The 15404-nt window shown below is 39.6% G+C and overlaps 2 protein-coding genes across 6 annotated transcripts in view; one reads left to right on the top strand and one right to left on the bottom strand.

Moving 5' to 3' along the window:
* myom2b (myomesin 2b) overlaps nt 1-7761 on the bottom strand; it is a 39766-nt gene extending 32005 nt beyond the window's left edge. Inside the window, exons 1-18 of the mRNA XM_019895848.1 lie at nt 7639-7761; nt 5835-5938; nt 5039-5096; nt 4751-4905; nt 4573-4659; nt 3655-3743; nt 3489-3533; nt 3107-3271; nt 2850-3011; nt 2411-2552; nt 2132-2331; nt 1704-1757; nt 1487-1614; nt 1135-1318; nt 870-1044; nt 640-761; nt 356-543; nt 13-139 (exon numbers count right to left, since the gene is read on the bottom strand). Of these exons, the coding sequence (XP_019751407.1) occupies nt 13-139; nt 356-543; nt 640-761; nt 870-1044; nt 1135-1318; nt 1487-1614; nt 1704-1757; nt 2132-2331; nt 2411-2552; nt 2850-3011; nt 3107-3271; nt 3489-3533; nt 3655-3743; nt 4573-4659; nt 4751-4905; nt 5039-5096; nt 5835-5917 (2164 nt within the window). The 5' untranslated portion in view covers nt 5918-5938; nt 7639-7761. The remainder of the gene's footprint in view (nt 1-12; nt 140-355; nt 544-639; nt 762-869; nt 1045-1134; nt 1319-1486; nt 1615-1703; nt 1758-2131; nt 2332-2410; nt 2553-2849; nt 3012-3106; nt 3272-3488; nt 3534-3654; nt 3744-4572; nt 4660-4750; nt 4906-5038; nt 5097-5834; nt 5939-7638) is intronic.
* Nucleotides 7762-10209: 2448 nt separating this feature from the next.
* Nucleotides 10210-15343, top strand: rnaset2 (ribonuclease T2). 5 transcript variants are annotated; one of them, XM_019895852.1, is made up of 10 exons: nt 10210-10346; nt 11972-12043; nt 12145-12199; nt 12663-12715; nt 13235-13292; nt 13362-13426; nt 13621-13734; nt 13827-13872; nt 13993-14067; nt 14168-15343. In XM_019895852.1, the coding sequence occupies exons 2-10, from the start codon at nt 11979-11981 to the stop codon at nt 14315-14317; spliced, it is 681 nt and encodes a 226-aa protein (XP_019751411.1). In that variant the 5' UTR covers nt 10210-10346; nt 11972-11978; the 3' UTR covers nt 14318-15343. The 5 variants fall into 5 exon arrangements, with proteins under 5 accessions (XP_019751411.1, XP_019751412.1, XP_019751410.1 ...); XM_019895853.1 differs by having other exon boundaries at nt 11955-12043; XM_019895851.1 differs by having other exon boundaries at nt 10210-10397.
* The last annotated feature ends 61 nt before the right edge of the window (nt 15344-15404 follow it).

Below are 15404 nucleotides of genomic sequence, written 5' to 3'. Positions count from 1 at the left end.
ACCCCAGCTAACCTGGCTCAGGCATTGTCCAGGCTTCACAAGTGTAGTCGGCTGAGTGTTTGGATGCTGGTCCCAAGCCAATAAGATTGGCCGCATACACTTGGAACTGATACACTGCGCCTTCTGTCAAACCCTCCACCTGTCAGTGAATGCAGTGCCATTGTCACGACAGTCAAAGATGTTCTTATCCTCTAAGATGGGAAAGCCACTCTCAACCCTCAAACAGAGAGAGTTAGCCCCAAAGGTATTACAATTTGCATGCAAATGAACAGCTTCTTGCTCTTAGTAAAGAAAAAGGGGGGTTTGGGGGGGGGGTGTTTGGTTTTTTTACTCATCTAGTTTTATTAGACGTTACTTTGAAAAGTCTTTCAGCGATAGGTGGGATATTGATCTCCCTCCACATTTCTGTTCCACTGCATCTTTTATCCACGTAATATTCCTTAATAGGTGATCCTCCGGAGTGAAGGGGCTTCTTCCAATTCAAGACCATTGAATGTCCGTCGCAGTCCACCAGAGCAATCTTATAAGGAGCAGAAGGCGTGGCTAGGCAAAAGATTCAATCGTGAATTCTAAAATGTCAAGAAATAACAAAAGGGAAGAATTAACTGCACTTTCATTTCAAAATGAAGAAATACTTACTGAGGGCAGCCTTGACAGTTAGAGGCGCAGACTCCTGGGACTCCTCACTGAGGCCAATCTCATTGATAGCCTGTACACGGAACACGTAGGTTTCTCCTGTTGTAAGACCGCTAACCACAAACCTGTCATGACAACATCACTTGGGTTTGCCCACAGAATCTGATCAAAATTAAACAACTGTGAGAAATGCAAAAACAGTGGTCTGCCTGAGATTTTTACTTCAAACATACTTAGTGCTCTTGTGCGGTTTGTGGTTGGCTGAGGTCCAGTCTTTGGACCCCTTCACACACTGGTCGATGTAGTAGCCAATCAAACTGTTGGGTTCTTTTGGCGGAGTCCACTGGATGAGGACGGTGGTGTCGGTTTCCCGAGTTGCAATCACCTGGCCGGGAGCTGAAGGCACACCTGAAGCCAAAGAATTCAAGCAACAGCATTACAAACGTCATCACATCAACGAAAAAGACAAGACAGTTTAAGATGAACACAATTAACGACCTTTAAGTTCTTGGGTTTCAATAGGTCGACTTGGTTCCGATGGCTCACTGGTTCCGTACATGTTTGTGGAAACGACTCTGAATTTGTACTGTTTACCCTCTGACAGGTCAAAGACAGCATAGCGAGGGGAGCGAATTGGGACCGGAGTGTTAACGCGCTGCCACGCGTCGCTGTCTGCCATGGTCTGCGGTGAAAAGAGATAGCCAAAGATGCACTATTGGATAGTTGTTTTCTGTCAATGCAATGCAATAATCACGTTTTTGAGGAGGATCGGACATTAGACAGCATTAAGTTAGCAGTGGTCAACGGTCAGGTAAGTTTGTCGTCAATAGAAAACAAATGACTCTCTCACCTTTTCTATGTAGTACCACATGGGAGCTTTGCTGGACTTTGCTGGAGCTTTCCAACTCAGAACAACATAAGTCCTGTCAGTTTCCGATGCGCAGACCCCTGATGGAGAACCTGGAGGTTTTCCTTCAGCTGTACACAGACATACAGGATGTAAGTGCACACAAATTCACTACCAGCAATGTACAAGACGGAATTATACAGTAAGTCAATGAACACACCTTCTTCTTCATCATGGTAAGAGACAACGTCCAGCTTCCCTCCAAGTTTTTTAGCTTCATGGAATAGGAAAAAAACATGACTATCATTTCAGCATTTGCAAACTGATGCCTGAATTTTTTGTATTTTATATCAATCTTAGTAATATTTGGACACATGCACAAGTAGCGGTATAACACTTTGTTGTATTATATTTCTCAGATTACTTTCCACATGTACAGCAAAATCATTATTCATGTATTCGTAACTGTAAAATCATATAAACGACTGCGAACTGCTGAAGCATATATTTTGTTCTTCAGCCTTTCATAATTTTAGATTATTTGTATATTTGTCAAACTGTTTTTTTTTGTTTTTTATACCAGAAATTGATACTGGTCAATCAAGTCTCCCATGTGACATTAATCTGAGCATTTCCAGTGCCACTTACTGTGCAGCCTCTCAAATTCAGTCGGGTCCAGTGCAGCAATGGGCTCAGACATGCGGGAAGGTTTGCTGATTCCTTTGGCGTTGACGGCTCGGACCCGGAAGCAGTACGAATGTCCTTCAAACAGGCCGGCCACTGGATATTTACAGATCTTAAAGGGCTGATCGTTGCATTGATTCCAGTTTTCAGTGCCGACCTCACTTCTGAAAAGGTGAATGTAAAAAAACAAACAAACTTGAATTATAATGAAACAGAACAAGAGAGGAATAAATGTGGCCATACTTGTCCACAAAGTATCCCAGGATTGGACCCTCTGTCGTTGTATTGGGAGGCTTCCATGACACGATGACATAGTCTCTGTTGGCATCGTGAATGGTTATGTCCATTGGAGCACCAGGTGCACCAGAAACTGGGGGAGGACCATCTACGCAGCAAGCGATAAGGGGACATTGATTTCATCATTGTTTGTATGCATGCTTTAGTAACAACAGTAAACACTGGGCAACTGGGATTCGATAATTCTACTCTTTTGAAGAGATTTCATTCAGTCTGGTCTCGTTCATCCCTAAAGTTTTTCTGTAACAAATGTATCCAAACATGCCGCTACGGGTCTTGCTTTGTGCAATCGGAATAGAAAAAGGGCCTTTCCAAGTGACAAATTATCCGAAATGTCCGGAAAGTGGAATATTGACAAAGAATTCCTGAGTTCGCCATTCCTCACCTGCAACAGAGACAAATGCACTGTGTTCTGCAACGCCTCCTTTCGTCACCATGCGCAGTGTATATAAGCCTTCGTCTTCTTTGTAGAGGTGAGGAAGAGTCAAGGTGCTGACTCCTCGCCCCGTTTCAATTTTGACCCATTTCGAATCAAACAAACGAGTGTCTGGAAAGGAGACACGTCGAAAGAAATGCAATCAAGTAAAGCAGCTAACTTAAAAAAAATTAAAAATTAAACAACACAGAATAGTAAACAATTACCATCTCTGTACCACTGGGCCTCAGGTTGCAGGTTGGCCAGGTTGGGTTCAAGGGTCATACTGGCAGTCAGAGTAGCAGAATCTCCTTCAGAAGCAAACACCGGTCCAAACTTATCCGTAAAGGTAATGTGGATTTTAGTGAATTGGATCTTTGGAAGCACTGCAACTGCGAGAAAAAAAAGAGTTGAAAAAAAAAAAAGTAAAATGCCAAGAAGATAGGTTGCGTGGACATTCAATTCTGATCATTACAAAACTGGGTTTCACTAACTTTCAGCTCATCACCCAAATTTGAAATGTTTTTCTTTTCTCTGACCCATACAAAGAAAAAAAAAATCATCATCCACTGCCTTAACAACTTCCGATGAGCTAATTGTGACACATACCATAAGGCATCCATCCATACGGGCAAAACTCTTCTTTCTTGTACCCTACATAAGTTAAAAAAAAATTCAAGTAATGGTGAACCAGTAATACGTAGCAATGCATGGAAAAAGGTGATTGGTTGAAATAGATGTTTAAACGCTGCTCATATAACGCTGGTTGACTTACTCTTCACAATAACAGAAGCCTGACTTGTCGCTTGTCCATGGATGTTACCAGCCATAACTGTGTACATGGCTGTATCATCAGTTGAACATCTGCAACAAAATCAAAAACAAACAATAACAACAACATAAATAAAACCACATGACAATCATCGTTACACTTGGATAAAACAAACTTGGAATGTGAACTTGACCTAAGCAGATCATGACTTAATGACTTCCTCCTATTATGCGCTCTCATTAGATTTCCAACCCAGGCAGCAATTTAAGACCTGCATATTCTCGACCAGATTACTGACGCCACTGGCAGAGGCTGGACAAAAGTATTACCCAGCAACTCTGGATAAGTGTGTGCATGTTGAACATGTGCTCCAGTTCCAGTTTGACAGTGGCCTGAAGCAGACAAGAGGGTTGTTGTGATTTAGCGATTTATTGTGGCTCTGCATGCTGCCAGGTGATAATTATTCGATATTTTAAAGTTAACCTTCCAAAAAAAAATCTGACTACTTTTACTGTTCATATGAAGGCTGAATATTTTTCCTACAAAGGGGTGCCAGCGAGAATGTCGTTGATCTGCTCCAAGCGTGTGATCATCTGTGATAAATTGTGTAACAGAGAGAAGGATCTGAAGGTGATTCGACCGAAGGAATCTTTGAGGATCAAGTAACACTGAGGTCAGCACTTGAACAGCTGAGCTTCCCATGAGGGGAGGGAGCAAATACATTATGCTCCCTTGACCAAACTATGCGGCGTGATGCTCCCAGCACGCAACATTATTGAACGGACTTGAATGGACACCGGAATCCGGTCATTATGAGGTATGGCCCAGAGGTTTTCAGGTGGTCATATGCTTTCTACAAAACCCAGTCAACTCTTACCAGTTCGTCAAACCAAGTGATGGCATGGTCCTTATTTAATGTACCTTGTAATTTCCAGAGAGTGGACTCCTCCTTTTGCTTCGACTAGATACTTTCCAGAGGACATGTCCAGGATCATACCATCTTTATACCTATAAGTCAAAAGAATGGGAGAACATGCTAACTTTATCGTGACTTTAGATGAGGACTCCAGATGTTTTTTTGTTTTTTTCTTCACCTCACCATTTCACAATAGGCAGTGGATAGCCTTCCACAGTACAAAAAAGGTTGATTGGAGTGTTTTCAAAGACGGTGTGAGACCTGAGTCGGACCAGGAAGGATGGCCCCCTGATCATCGGCTCCTCTCGCACGTACTTGTGCGGCATCTTCATATTCAACTAAATAGAAAATCAAGAATGCCCATAAGTACTGAGTACAACATACTGTAGATGTTATTTTTTGTTTTAGGTTTTTTTTTTTGTATTCCAGTTTTGAAATCATTTTAAAAACAGGAAGTGAGAGAGTTCTTACCACTTCCTGGATGTGAGCTCGTGTTTTATATTCATATCTATCCACCGTCTCCTCGGAGCTAAACAACAGACACAAAATGAAATCACTTCAGAACAGATTTATCATTTATCTTTTGCAACCCTCGATGGGTTCCCTTCAGCTATCAATTCCAAAATATTGCACCTAGCCGAACGGCCTACTAAAATATGCATTTTATATTGCATTGGTAGACCCTTCATATTTATATTTTGAGAAAAAAAAATTGAAATTAAATTAAAAACAGATTTGAGTGTCAGAACATTAGCTCTATGTGAGGAGCGAACACAACAAAGAAAATCACCATTTGACAGCTTTGAGCACTGACATGCTACATAGGAGCAAGAGATTTAAAAAGAAAGAGAGAGAGAAGCGAAGTGAGGAGTAAGGGAAAGCCTTTTTTTTCCAGAGTGAAGTGAAGTGAATCACAGCAAACAACAACAAACACAAGACACTAAACAGAGTTTCAAGGCACAAGGAATGCATGTGAGGGAATCAAAGAGCTCAAAGCAACACTTGATCTCCTTTTCTTCTTAATATAGGCTGTCAGGATGGACACAACTATTCCCTCCCCAAAAAAACATTCAATCTCTGCTTGACGTAGCCTTGGAAACCGCATTTAAATGAATTTCTGTGGTCTTCAGCTGTATGGCTTCATTTTCCGGTAAAGCTTCCAACTGTAAGAGCACGACTATTAGTGAGAACGCTATCAGCATCATTTAAATCGTGAACAACTTTGCTTTCATGCAAATTAGCATTCCAACCTGTAATTATCCTGTACCTGCTGTATTCTTTAACCACATACTGGCTCTGTTTATGGTAGTAGTCATGGTTGTAATTCCCGTGCTTGATCAACCCCCACATGGTGACACGGCGGATCGTGACCTGTTGGCAACACAGGAACGATTATCCTCACAGTCTAGAGGTAAGATTGGCCTAAAAAAATTCAGCGGTTATTAAAGCCCGACCCGGCCCGAGCCCAACCAATTAACTTGATTTGCAGGCCCGAGCCCGAAGCAAACCCGAAATTTCATATTTTATTTCTGAGGAGTCGGGAGGAGGAGGGGTGATTTATGATAACAAATTAAAGCCTGTCTTTTGTATCGAAATCTAAGTTAAACAAGACTGTAAAAACATTAACATCTTTTATATTTCTGTTTCTGCAGAGGGTACATTAACCGACAATTTTCCACCATTGACGGATTTTTTTAAGAGTTGACGGGAAAAATTTCGGGGTTCGTTGTTCGTTCGTTCGTTGTTAGTTTGTTCGTTCGTCGTTCATTCATTGTTTCTTGTTCGTTTGTGAACCGTGAAAAACGAACCGCGAAAAACGAACCGCGAATCGTGAACCGCGAAAAAGGAACCACGGAAAACGAACCGCGAATTGTGAACCGCGAAAAAGGAACCGCAAATAGTGAACCGCGAAAAACGAACCGCGAACAGTGAACCGTGAAAAACGAACCACGAATAGTGAACCGTGAAAAACGAACCGCGAATAGTGAACCGCGAAAAACAAACTGCGAATAGTAAACCGTGAAAAACGAACTGCGAATAATGAACCGTGAAAAACCAACTGTGAAAAACCAACTGCGAAAAACGAACCGCGATTATTGAACCGCGAAAAACGAAACGCGAAAAAACGAACCGCGAAAAACGAACCTTAGCATTTATGAACTGTGAATATCAATTTTGTTCCGAAAGGATCATTTTGTTACTATGGGCAAATGATAATGTGCCGTATTTCACGTGTATTTCTTGCATCATGCAGACATAGTGACACTGCACAATGACTATGACTTAAGTGAACCACGTATTATGCTGACACTTGAACTGATTCTGATCTCTCATCCCTCTTCAATGCTACTCAGGATATACTACTCTTGAAAATAGCTGTTTCCACATCTGTGACACGTCTAACCCAGCTTGGAGTTGCCATTCATTCACCCATCTCGAACTAAAAGTGTCTAGCGTCACTCAATCCTGTCAATCAAGTACGCAGATCAAACAGAAATTTGTCATCATAACCCTTCACCTCAAAATCCAATATGAGGGGAGTACTTGATGCCAACAAATTATCGAGTCAATACACGTGACAGCTTTGTTTGATTTGGTATGCCTTATTTATTCACTTCACTGTTCAGTGTTTGATAAGACAACAAATAAGACTGTCCTGTTGGCGCTTTGAAATTGAAGTCAACTGAAAGGAAATTTCTCATGTCAGTGCATCGCCTCTGGCCATCACTGTAAAAGTACAACTGTCCAGTATGACACCTGAGCCTCTATCCCTGTAACTGTAAACCTCAACAATGCTCAGCTAAAACTGTACAAACATGTGATAGTCCTCCACTGGATGAAACACCATACATCCAATGTTTAAGATGCTTTAACAAAATCCCATTAGGTTCAAATGGCATTACAGTATTTTTAAGATCTTAAACAATGTATACAAGATAGAAAAAGGCCAGAAAAATTCCAGGATGTTCACACCTGCTTCCCTCCAATTTGGAAGACTAATATATTACAATTCTGAAGATGAGAAAGACAAAAAAAAAAGGTTTAGAACGTTTTGACAAAGCTTTTCTCACCCTTTGTGATTTCCTTAGCAGCAACTTCAGTTGTCAGTCAAAATCCACGGGGGAGCCTAAACCCTGTCCCAGACCAAGTAAGCCACCAGCGTCTCCAACGGACCCCCACCTGCCTCTCCCCAAGGCCTTAAATGGAGAGAGAGGTGCCTATATATAACCAGGATCCTTCAAGACTCAGAGCTATTCTAACCATTCGTTTTATTTGATCATCACATTTTGTTAGTATTTGTGGCATGTGAGTTTAAGAGCCCGTGATAAATGGCCGACACACTCTCCAAAGCTGGCCTGCACCATGTGGACAATCCGAGAGATGCTGTTTAGGGATATTCAATGAAATGTTATTTTTCTAAAAACATGATCCAAGCTACATTTTGAACTGCATCATACAGTTTACTGGACCCATAAGAAAAAAAAAATATTGAATTATGATTTCTTAACAACAACAAAAAAATGTACTTCATATTAATTAAATATAATTGCATTACCTTAGTTAAACAATCCCCTCATCAGTCCAGAGCTACATGCAGGCAGCCATATGTTGCTAGGTGACTTTTTTCTTTTAAAATTATGCTTTTTTTGTTTCTCGCAGTATACTACGACTTTCGTCCCTATTAGTATTTTAATTTCATTATTGTATATTTTTCTGTATAATTTGGCCTTATTGTTTCTTTCTCCTGGAATTTTGAAAAAAATCTAAAGAAAAAAAAAACATTATGAGTTCTACAAACAAGAAGAGTCCAGTTGTCAGTTTTTAACAAGACCTGAATGACTGAGAATCTAAAGTACACAGTCGTAATGTGACATGTAAAAATGACTCGAACGATTTTGGCATTAGTCTAATGTGATATCAGTGTCAGCTTGGATTTTCCTCTCCACATTTTAACAAGTACTGATATGTCTTAAGACAACATGTTGCATGCTGAACTTCAGCCAGTGCTTATTTATAAAACAAGCTATAGTTACAACTTGGCCTACACCTGACATGGCGGTCACACGAGGCTAAAATGACTCACCACTAATTAACTATCTTCCACTTTTTTTTTTAACTTAGTCAGAAAACACAGTAAAATATCCTCAAAAAGGTAACAAGCGCTTGCTACAAATGGTTAACACCTGAAGTGAGTTAAAAAGAGCCCCCTGTTGGCCAGAAGCTAGAACTGTGACAACACATCCCAGTTCTATTTTTAATACATGATGACAAGTTGGTCAGTTAAAGCTCTATGGTAGCTAAGTGCTGGTAATTTTCAGCCAGTCCCTTGTGACATATTAGAGCTAAGTGAATGATTCTCGCTTTCTGCTCTCCAGACAAGTTTAATTTTGCACATTAGATCATAATGACTCATTAATTTAATAAGAGCCCCATGGCAATTCATACATTTAATCAAGCCTGTCTGATGAACATGGATTTGTGAAAGAGACAATGTATAAAAGGGAGCCATAATTTACATTCAGGTGACTGTAGATTTCGCTGTTGTTTATTGTACTGCATATTTAATAACTATATTATACTGCATTCTACTTTGCAGTGTCAAACCTGCATCATATTTGATGAAAATATATATATATATATTTTGGGTAATAGGAGACAATGACACCTAAAGTGTGTGCTTTATGTCGAGTCTACTTTGTAATTTTGTTTTAGTTGCCGCTGCTGCACAAAACCCCCGCCTCACACAGGTAGCATGTCGGAAATAGCAACAGTGCTATTGTGGCGATCTCAGAGTATTCAGCCATAACTTGAATCCAGAACACCGGCAGAGTTGTTGTCTTGAACGTACTTTTAAGGTCGCCGTCATTTGCGATCTCCAGCAGTTTATTTTACTAATTTAGCAAGCTCCAGCGTTTTGTTTTTAGCGTAATCAGTCACGTGACGGAAAAGCGTTGTTTGACGTGCGTCAAGAGTGACACAGACGGATGTAACAGAGAATCTCGTAATTTTTCAAAATAAAATATATTTCGTATTCCAAAATAAATACAACGGAATTAATGTTAAGTTCTTATTGTGCGGCCCAGTACCAAATGCCCCGCGGACCGGAAGCGGTCCACAGACCGGCGGTTGGGGACCCCTGGTGTAGAGTAGATAAAGCGCTATCATGCATTCCATTTGCCATTTAAAACACAATTTCGTTTTAAATTCTACTCAAGCAGGTTCCTATAAATAGCAAAATCTGAGAAACTGAAACGTTGAGAGTTGTCTCTTGTGTACATACTGTACTTGTGACTGAGTTTTTTCTTATGTAAAATACGGGCTCGATATATGTTGGGAAAGATACTGTTGAAAACGGTTGAGAGGGGCTCTCCACTGTTATGCACTGCATAATTGCACCACTGTAAATTCTATCAATCCATCCATTTTCTTCCGTGTTGTCTTTGTAAACGCAGAATTTAGGAATACACCTCTTGCTATGGACGTAATGATGTCAAGCGCAGCTAACACTGTCTTGCGTCGCGTGCATGCATGTATTAAATAGCAGACGTGCTGGCGGGCATGAAAGGGAGTGACAGTTTTACCACGTGACCAAGCATGTGCTTGACGGCACCCGTGATTGGCTGAGCCGGTTGGCAAAAGGCGGAAGTATATAAAATAACGTAAACAACCACAGGCGCTACTGAAGCAAAGTCCTGCCGCAACATCCCCGAGTCGTTCATGAACATGAGCTGACAAAAGTCGGCAGCCTTCACGAAGCAATTTCGCCACATAAGACAAAGTAAGTTGATGTGACTTCTTCCAACGCGAAATTGAGGGGAATGAGTTTGGGGTGAGTCACAAAGCGTTCGAATTTCATGTATTGTGTGTAGTCGTGGGTTTAGCGTTGAACTTCGAACCTTTGCCCGACTTACAAATTATGGCCAATAAATATAAGACAATCATGTCTGATGAAATCTGAGCATTGATGTATTTTTAAATGCATGAATGCTCGATTTAATGTCAGAGGTATTATTTGAACAATTTAAAAAATATATTTTTTCAAATATTTTCAATAATTATTGCTGTGGTTGAACTGCACATCATACTGAGTTGTTTGGACATCACATGGGTTATAACGAACATGGGTGATTTCGTTCTCACGGAATCCATGTTTTCCTTATTACACCCCTTCCCCCAACCCCCATGATTACAGCACTACCTGTTTTCATTTCCTTTGCGTTTTTTGGGGATGAGGAATAACAGTGTATTGCAAAGATTTAAAGAAGTTATTAATCTAATCTTTATCCTGAGGTTCTTGAGTAATTGTAAATAAGTATTCAATGAAAAGCCTACTCAAGTACTGAGTAACTGAGAACTCTGGTGTTTATTTATCTTGTGTCATTTGAGCAAAAAAAGTGCAAATTGCCCTAGGCAGTAGCCTGTATTTATCTAATGAGAAATCCACGTCTGATATATATTGATTGATTGATTGATTGATTGTTTATTGAACATATATAAAACATACAATAACATGACAAAATGCAAACAAAAATTATGTAAGGAAAATAAAAGTGAAAGTAAGTAATACAAACATCATCACAGTTATATGTTCAAAGGAGTAGGAAGAACTTATCTAGTCCTACCCCTTGTTGTGCAATAATGTATACTGATCATTTCCAATACCAAAGAAAAGGAAGAAATCTAATTTTCATCAAATACTTTTACCCTTTTGTGTACTATACTTATCTATTGATACACCTTTCGGTTTGTATATATGTATAATTGTTCTTTCTACTTTTTATATCAAATGACTCATATTGATTATATATACTGCATTTCTTGAATACATTCAATAAGTTGTTCAAAATCCAGAACAAGAACAAACCATAGTATTACTATGTTTTATAAGTACCAGTATGTAAAATTTATCTTCTTAACTTTGTTTTATGTAGTTTTTTTGTACTAATCTTTTAAATTTGTTTTTGAACTCGTCCAACGATTTACTCATTTTCAGATCCATCTCAAGCTTATTCCACAGATTAACTCCTATTACTGATACACACCTTTGCTTGATGTTTGTTCTTGTTCTGGATTTTTTGTATTGATTAATACCTCTTAGATTATAACAACTATCTCTGATTTCAAAAAGCTTCTGGATATTTTGACAAAGGAGATTGTTATGTGCTTTATACATTAATTGGGCAATTTTGAAGTCAACCAGGTCATAGAATTTCATTGTATTTGATTTGATGAATAGTGGATTTGTGGGTTCTATATATTTAGACAGATTGATTATTCTGATTGCTTTTTTCTGTAGTTTTAAGACAGGGAGTGTGTTTGATATATCTGATATCTTTGTCCTGTTTAGACGTTTGATGTGAAGTCATAAACAATTCTTCATTCACAGTCTTTCTTGTTTTGAAGATCCACTATGAGTCTCAGGTGTCATCTTTTGCTGTGTCTGGCAGCGGTCTCTGCCTTTGCTATGTCGCCTCCGTAAGTACAGGAAAACACCGTCATTCATTGCATTGTTGCCTGTTAAGAGCTCCTAACTTTATTCAGAATTGTATGTGTGGTGTTTGTTTTTTTTTCCCCAGACACATGTGGACCAAACTCATCCTCACCCACCACTGGCCCAACACTTTCTGTTCTGTGAGTTTCCTTCAGCCTTTTTAGTAGAAAATATGTTCAGCATATTAATGCTGGCTCTTTTGATGCAAAGCTGTTAATGATTTACCTCCTTAATCTCTGCCGCTCGCAAGTGGCAAATGTAAATTTTCCGACGAGCTTTGCCACTGACTCAACTTTTAAACTCGTGAGGTCATGTGACGCTTCAGTCATGAGGCTGTGTGGTTTTGATTGTGACAACACGGTGGTGCAGTGTCTTAACCCTTAACTTGCTATGTGTTGGCTTCTTTTAATGCTGTGTTGGTATTACGATGGCGCTGACGTGTGCCGTTTTGAACCCCTCACAGGATGAATGTTTCTTTGTAGTGTTGTCCGCATGTGACAATTCCACTGCAGGTTAAATGTGTAGATTCCTGTCAGTAATTTTAATGCGCAACTGTGAGCATTAAAGTGCGCTTTGAGATCGAATGGTTGTGACAAATTTCAGATCGAGTCCTGTCATCATCCGAACATCAGCTACTGGACACTCCATGGATTCTGGTCAGTGGAGTATGTGTGCGTGCGTGTGATACTTGCATACAGAAGTGTGTTCTGCTGAAGAGGAAACAAATGGAAACTAGATGGGTTGGCCATTAATCTGTTTAGCCCATAAATCTTAAAATGAGAACACCCAGTTGTGCATGGATGCTTATAACATTGCTTCCTATGTACACAAAAGGCATATTTATTAGATTAGATATCCTTTATTTGTCCCTATCATTAAAAGTGTTCATAAATATGACAAAAATTGTGTTAGCGGGCATTTTTCCTTTTTCCGAGATAATCCAGCCACTTTGCTGATGTGTCATATCAAGATGCAAATAAGAGAACAGGATGGTTGCACATTTTAAAGGCCACTTTAAAATATGGAGTTTTGCTGTATTAGGGGGTCAAAAATCCGTCATAAGGTTGCGTTTAGGTTGTTGTTCTCTGTATTTAAGTTGCTTCACATGTTCAAGAAGGGAATAAGGGGCCGTAATAATCGTAACCCTTTTTTTAATATATGCTGTCCTTTTGCAGGCCCGATAAAGGGAATCTTTGCAACGCATCATGGCATTTCAACTCATCTGAAATAGAGGTATTTTGTTGTCCTTTGTCAGTGTAAAAAAAAGTCATAATGACAATCATATTTTCATTTATTTTCAAGGACCTGCTTCCAGACATGGAGCGCTCTTGGCCCGATTTACTGAAACCTGCATCATCTGGATTTTGGTGAGGAGATCAGTCAAAGTTTTTCTTTGTTTCTTTCCTTTAACTGACATTCATCAGAAATTTCAGTTATTTAAATGGTTAAAGATGGAATATTTGTTGTTGTCCGAGATAATGGTCCATCACCTCGCGTGTGTCTTTGTGCGCGTGATTTGTTTTTACGTCCCCAAAGTAAATGCTAAACTCTATTGCCACAGGAAGTACGAATGGTACAAACATGGCACCTGTGCTGCCAAAGCACCCGCGCTAAACAGTCAGCACAAATACTTCGGCAAGGCGCTGGAACTGTACCATAAAGTGGACTTGGATAGGTATTGAAAACTCACACATCAACTGGAACAAGTTTCACTCGACACCCTTCTCAGTAGATGATATTTGTCCACCTGTGCCCCTGTTCTTGTAGCATGCTGAGGAAATTTGACATCATCCCATCTGCAAATTATTACAAGGTGAGTATTTCTGTTAACAGTTTAATGTATTGGAATGTATAACAATCACCAATACTTTTTTTTTGGGGTGATGTGGCACGATGCATTGATGGATTGTTCCCCTTCTGTGTCATTTTGTAGCTTTCACAAATCGAAGGAGTCATTGAAAACTTCTATGGCGTCACACCCAAGATACAATGTGTCCATCCAGCTGAGGTATGAGCGTCAAACAGCCAATTGTTGAATGTTGGAGTCACTACAAACGGAATTCAGAGTGAGCTCTTGAGTTCAACTCAATATTTGATGTGTTTTCTAGAATACTGATGTGCAGGTTTTGGGTCAGATCGAGATTTGTTTCAGCCCCGACTTCTCTCTCCTGGATTGTGAGAAAGAGATCTCTTCCGCTGGAGCCTCCGCGTTCAGCGTCTGCGACCCTGACGTTCTCGTTTACTATCCGCCTCTTTGAAACACTAACATAACACACAACAGCGTTTACAAATGTGCACGTATTGTACATCCTCATTTTTTTTTAACCAATTAAATGTAAGTGTAGCAAGTCGATTTGCACGCAGGCTGAGATAGGCAAGCAAACAGTTTCCTTTTTTTTGTCATGTCGCTACCGTTTATAGTTTCAACTCAGCTACTTTATGAACTTGATCTCTCAGTGATCTACCGTTTTTTTCGAATAGTGTCATAGATATAATTGTGCCACAGTTATTATTTGTATTTTAACAAACATTTCACAACAGGATTCATCTTGTTGAGTTACCTCTCTTCAGCATGTCAAAAATTATGTGCATGTCCAACCATGAGCCGTTTCGGGTTGTTTACAGCAGCAGCATTGAAGTGTATGTTGTTATCTCACCTATCAGACTGCGTTCGGGTTAATCTAATGATTTAAGAGTAGCAAGGATAATTTAGTTTAGAGGGATAAAATAGATTATTTAGGGGCAGACCAAGTTCATTGCTAATCATATGCCACTGTTTTTGGATTGTAATGCAACTTTCAGGGAGAGGACTGCAGAGGAACTTTGCCATTGTTGTCATTATAATGCCAGAACTTGTACTTATGGTGCTCTGTTTTAATATGGTAAATGCATAGGGGCAGGTAATCATAGGAATATATTTCCCTTGTAAAATATCAATTGAAAAATGATTCGTTGTGTTTTTGTCATTGGTATCTGTAGAAATAAATTCATGTCCATAAAACTAGAGCGCACTCGCCACTTCATTACTTGCACAACCTATGTAAATTAAATACAAGAGCTTTATGAAAAATGTCATCTCCCAAAAAAAAAAAAAAAAATCGGGGGCAATGTCCATGAGACATTCATTAAACAAAGTGCTCATCAGTGTAATTTCCAGTGATGGAAAACAGCATTGTATCGGTGGCTCCAGCTCCACGTTACCCTGAACCGAATATGTGGTTATTGAAAAATGGATGGATTTCTATTTTTGGTTCAGTTATAATAGGGCATCATGAGTGTCAAACTTAAGCATTCCAAATGGCAGACTTGATGATATACAGCTCTTGTATTGAATCTCATGACAAT

Source organism: Hippocampus comes, unplaced genomic scaffold, assembly GCF_001891065.2.
Source record: "Hippocampus comes isolate QL1 unplaced genomic scaffold, H_comes_QL1_v1.1 scaffold80, whole genome shotgun sequence".
Lineage (NCBI taxonomy): Eukaryota > Metazoa > Chordata > Actinopteri > Syngnathiformes > Syngnathidae > Hippocampus > Hippocampus comes.
Note: the sequence above shows the minus strand (reverse complement) of the source record. Positions and strands in the feature narration are given on the sequence as shown.

Coding starts and splice junctions, on each gene's coding strand:
- rnaset2 (XM_019895851.1), top strand. Junction 12,716..13,234: donor TGGACACTCCATGGATTCTG/GTCAGTGGAGTA, acceptor GTCCTTTTGCAG/GCCCGATAAAGGGAATCTTT. Junction 13,427..13,620: donor CCTGCATCATCTGGATTTTG/GTGAGGAGATCA, acceptor CTATTGCCACAG/GAAGTACGAATGGTACAAAC.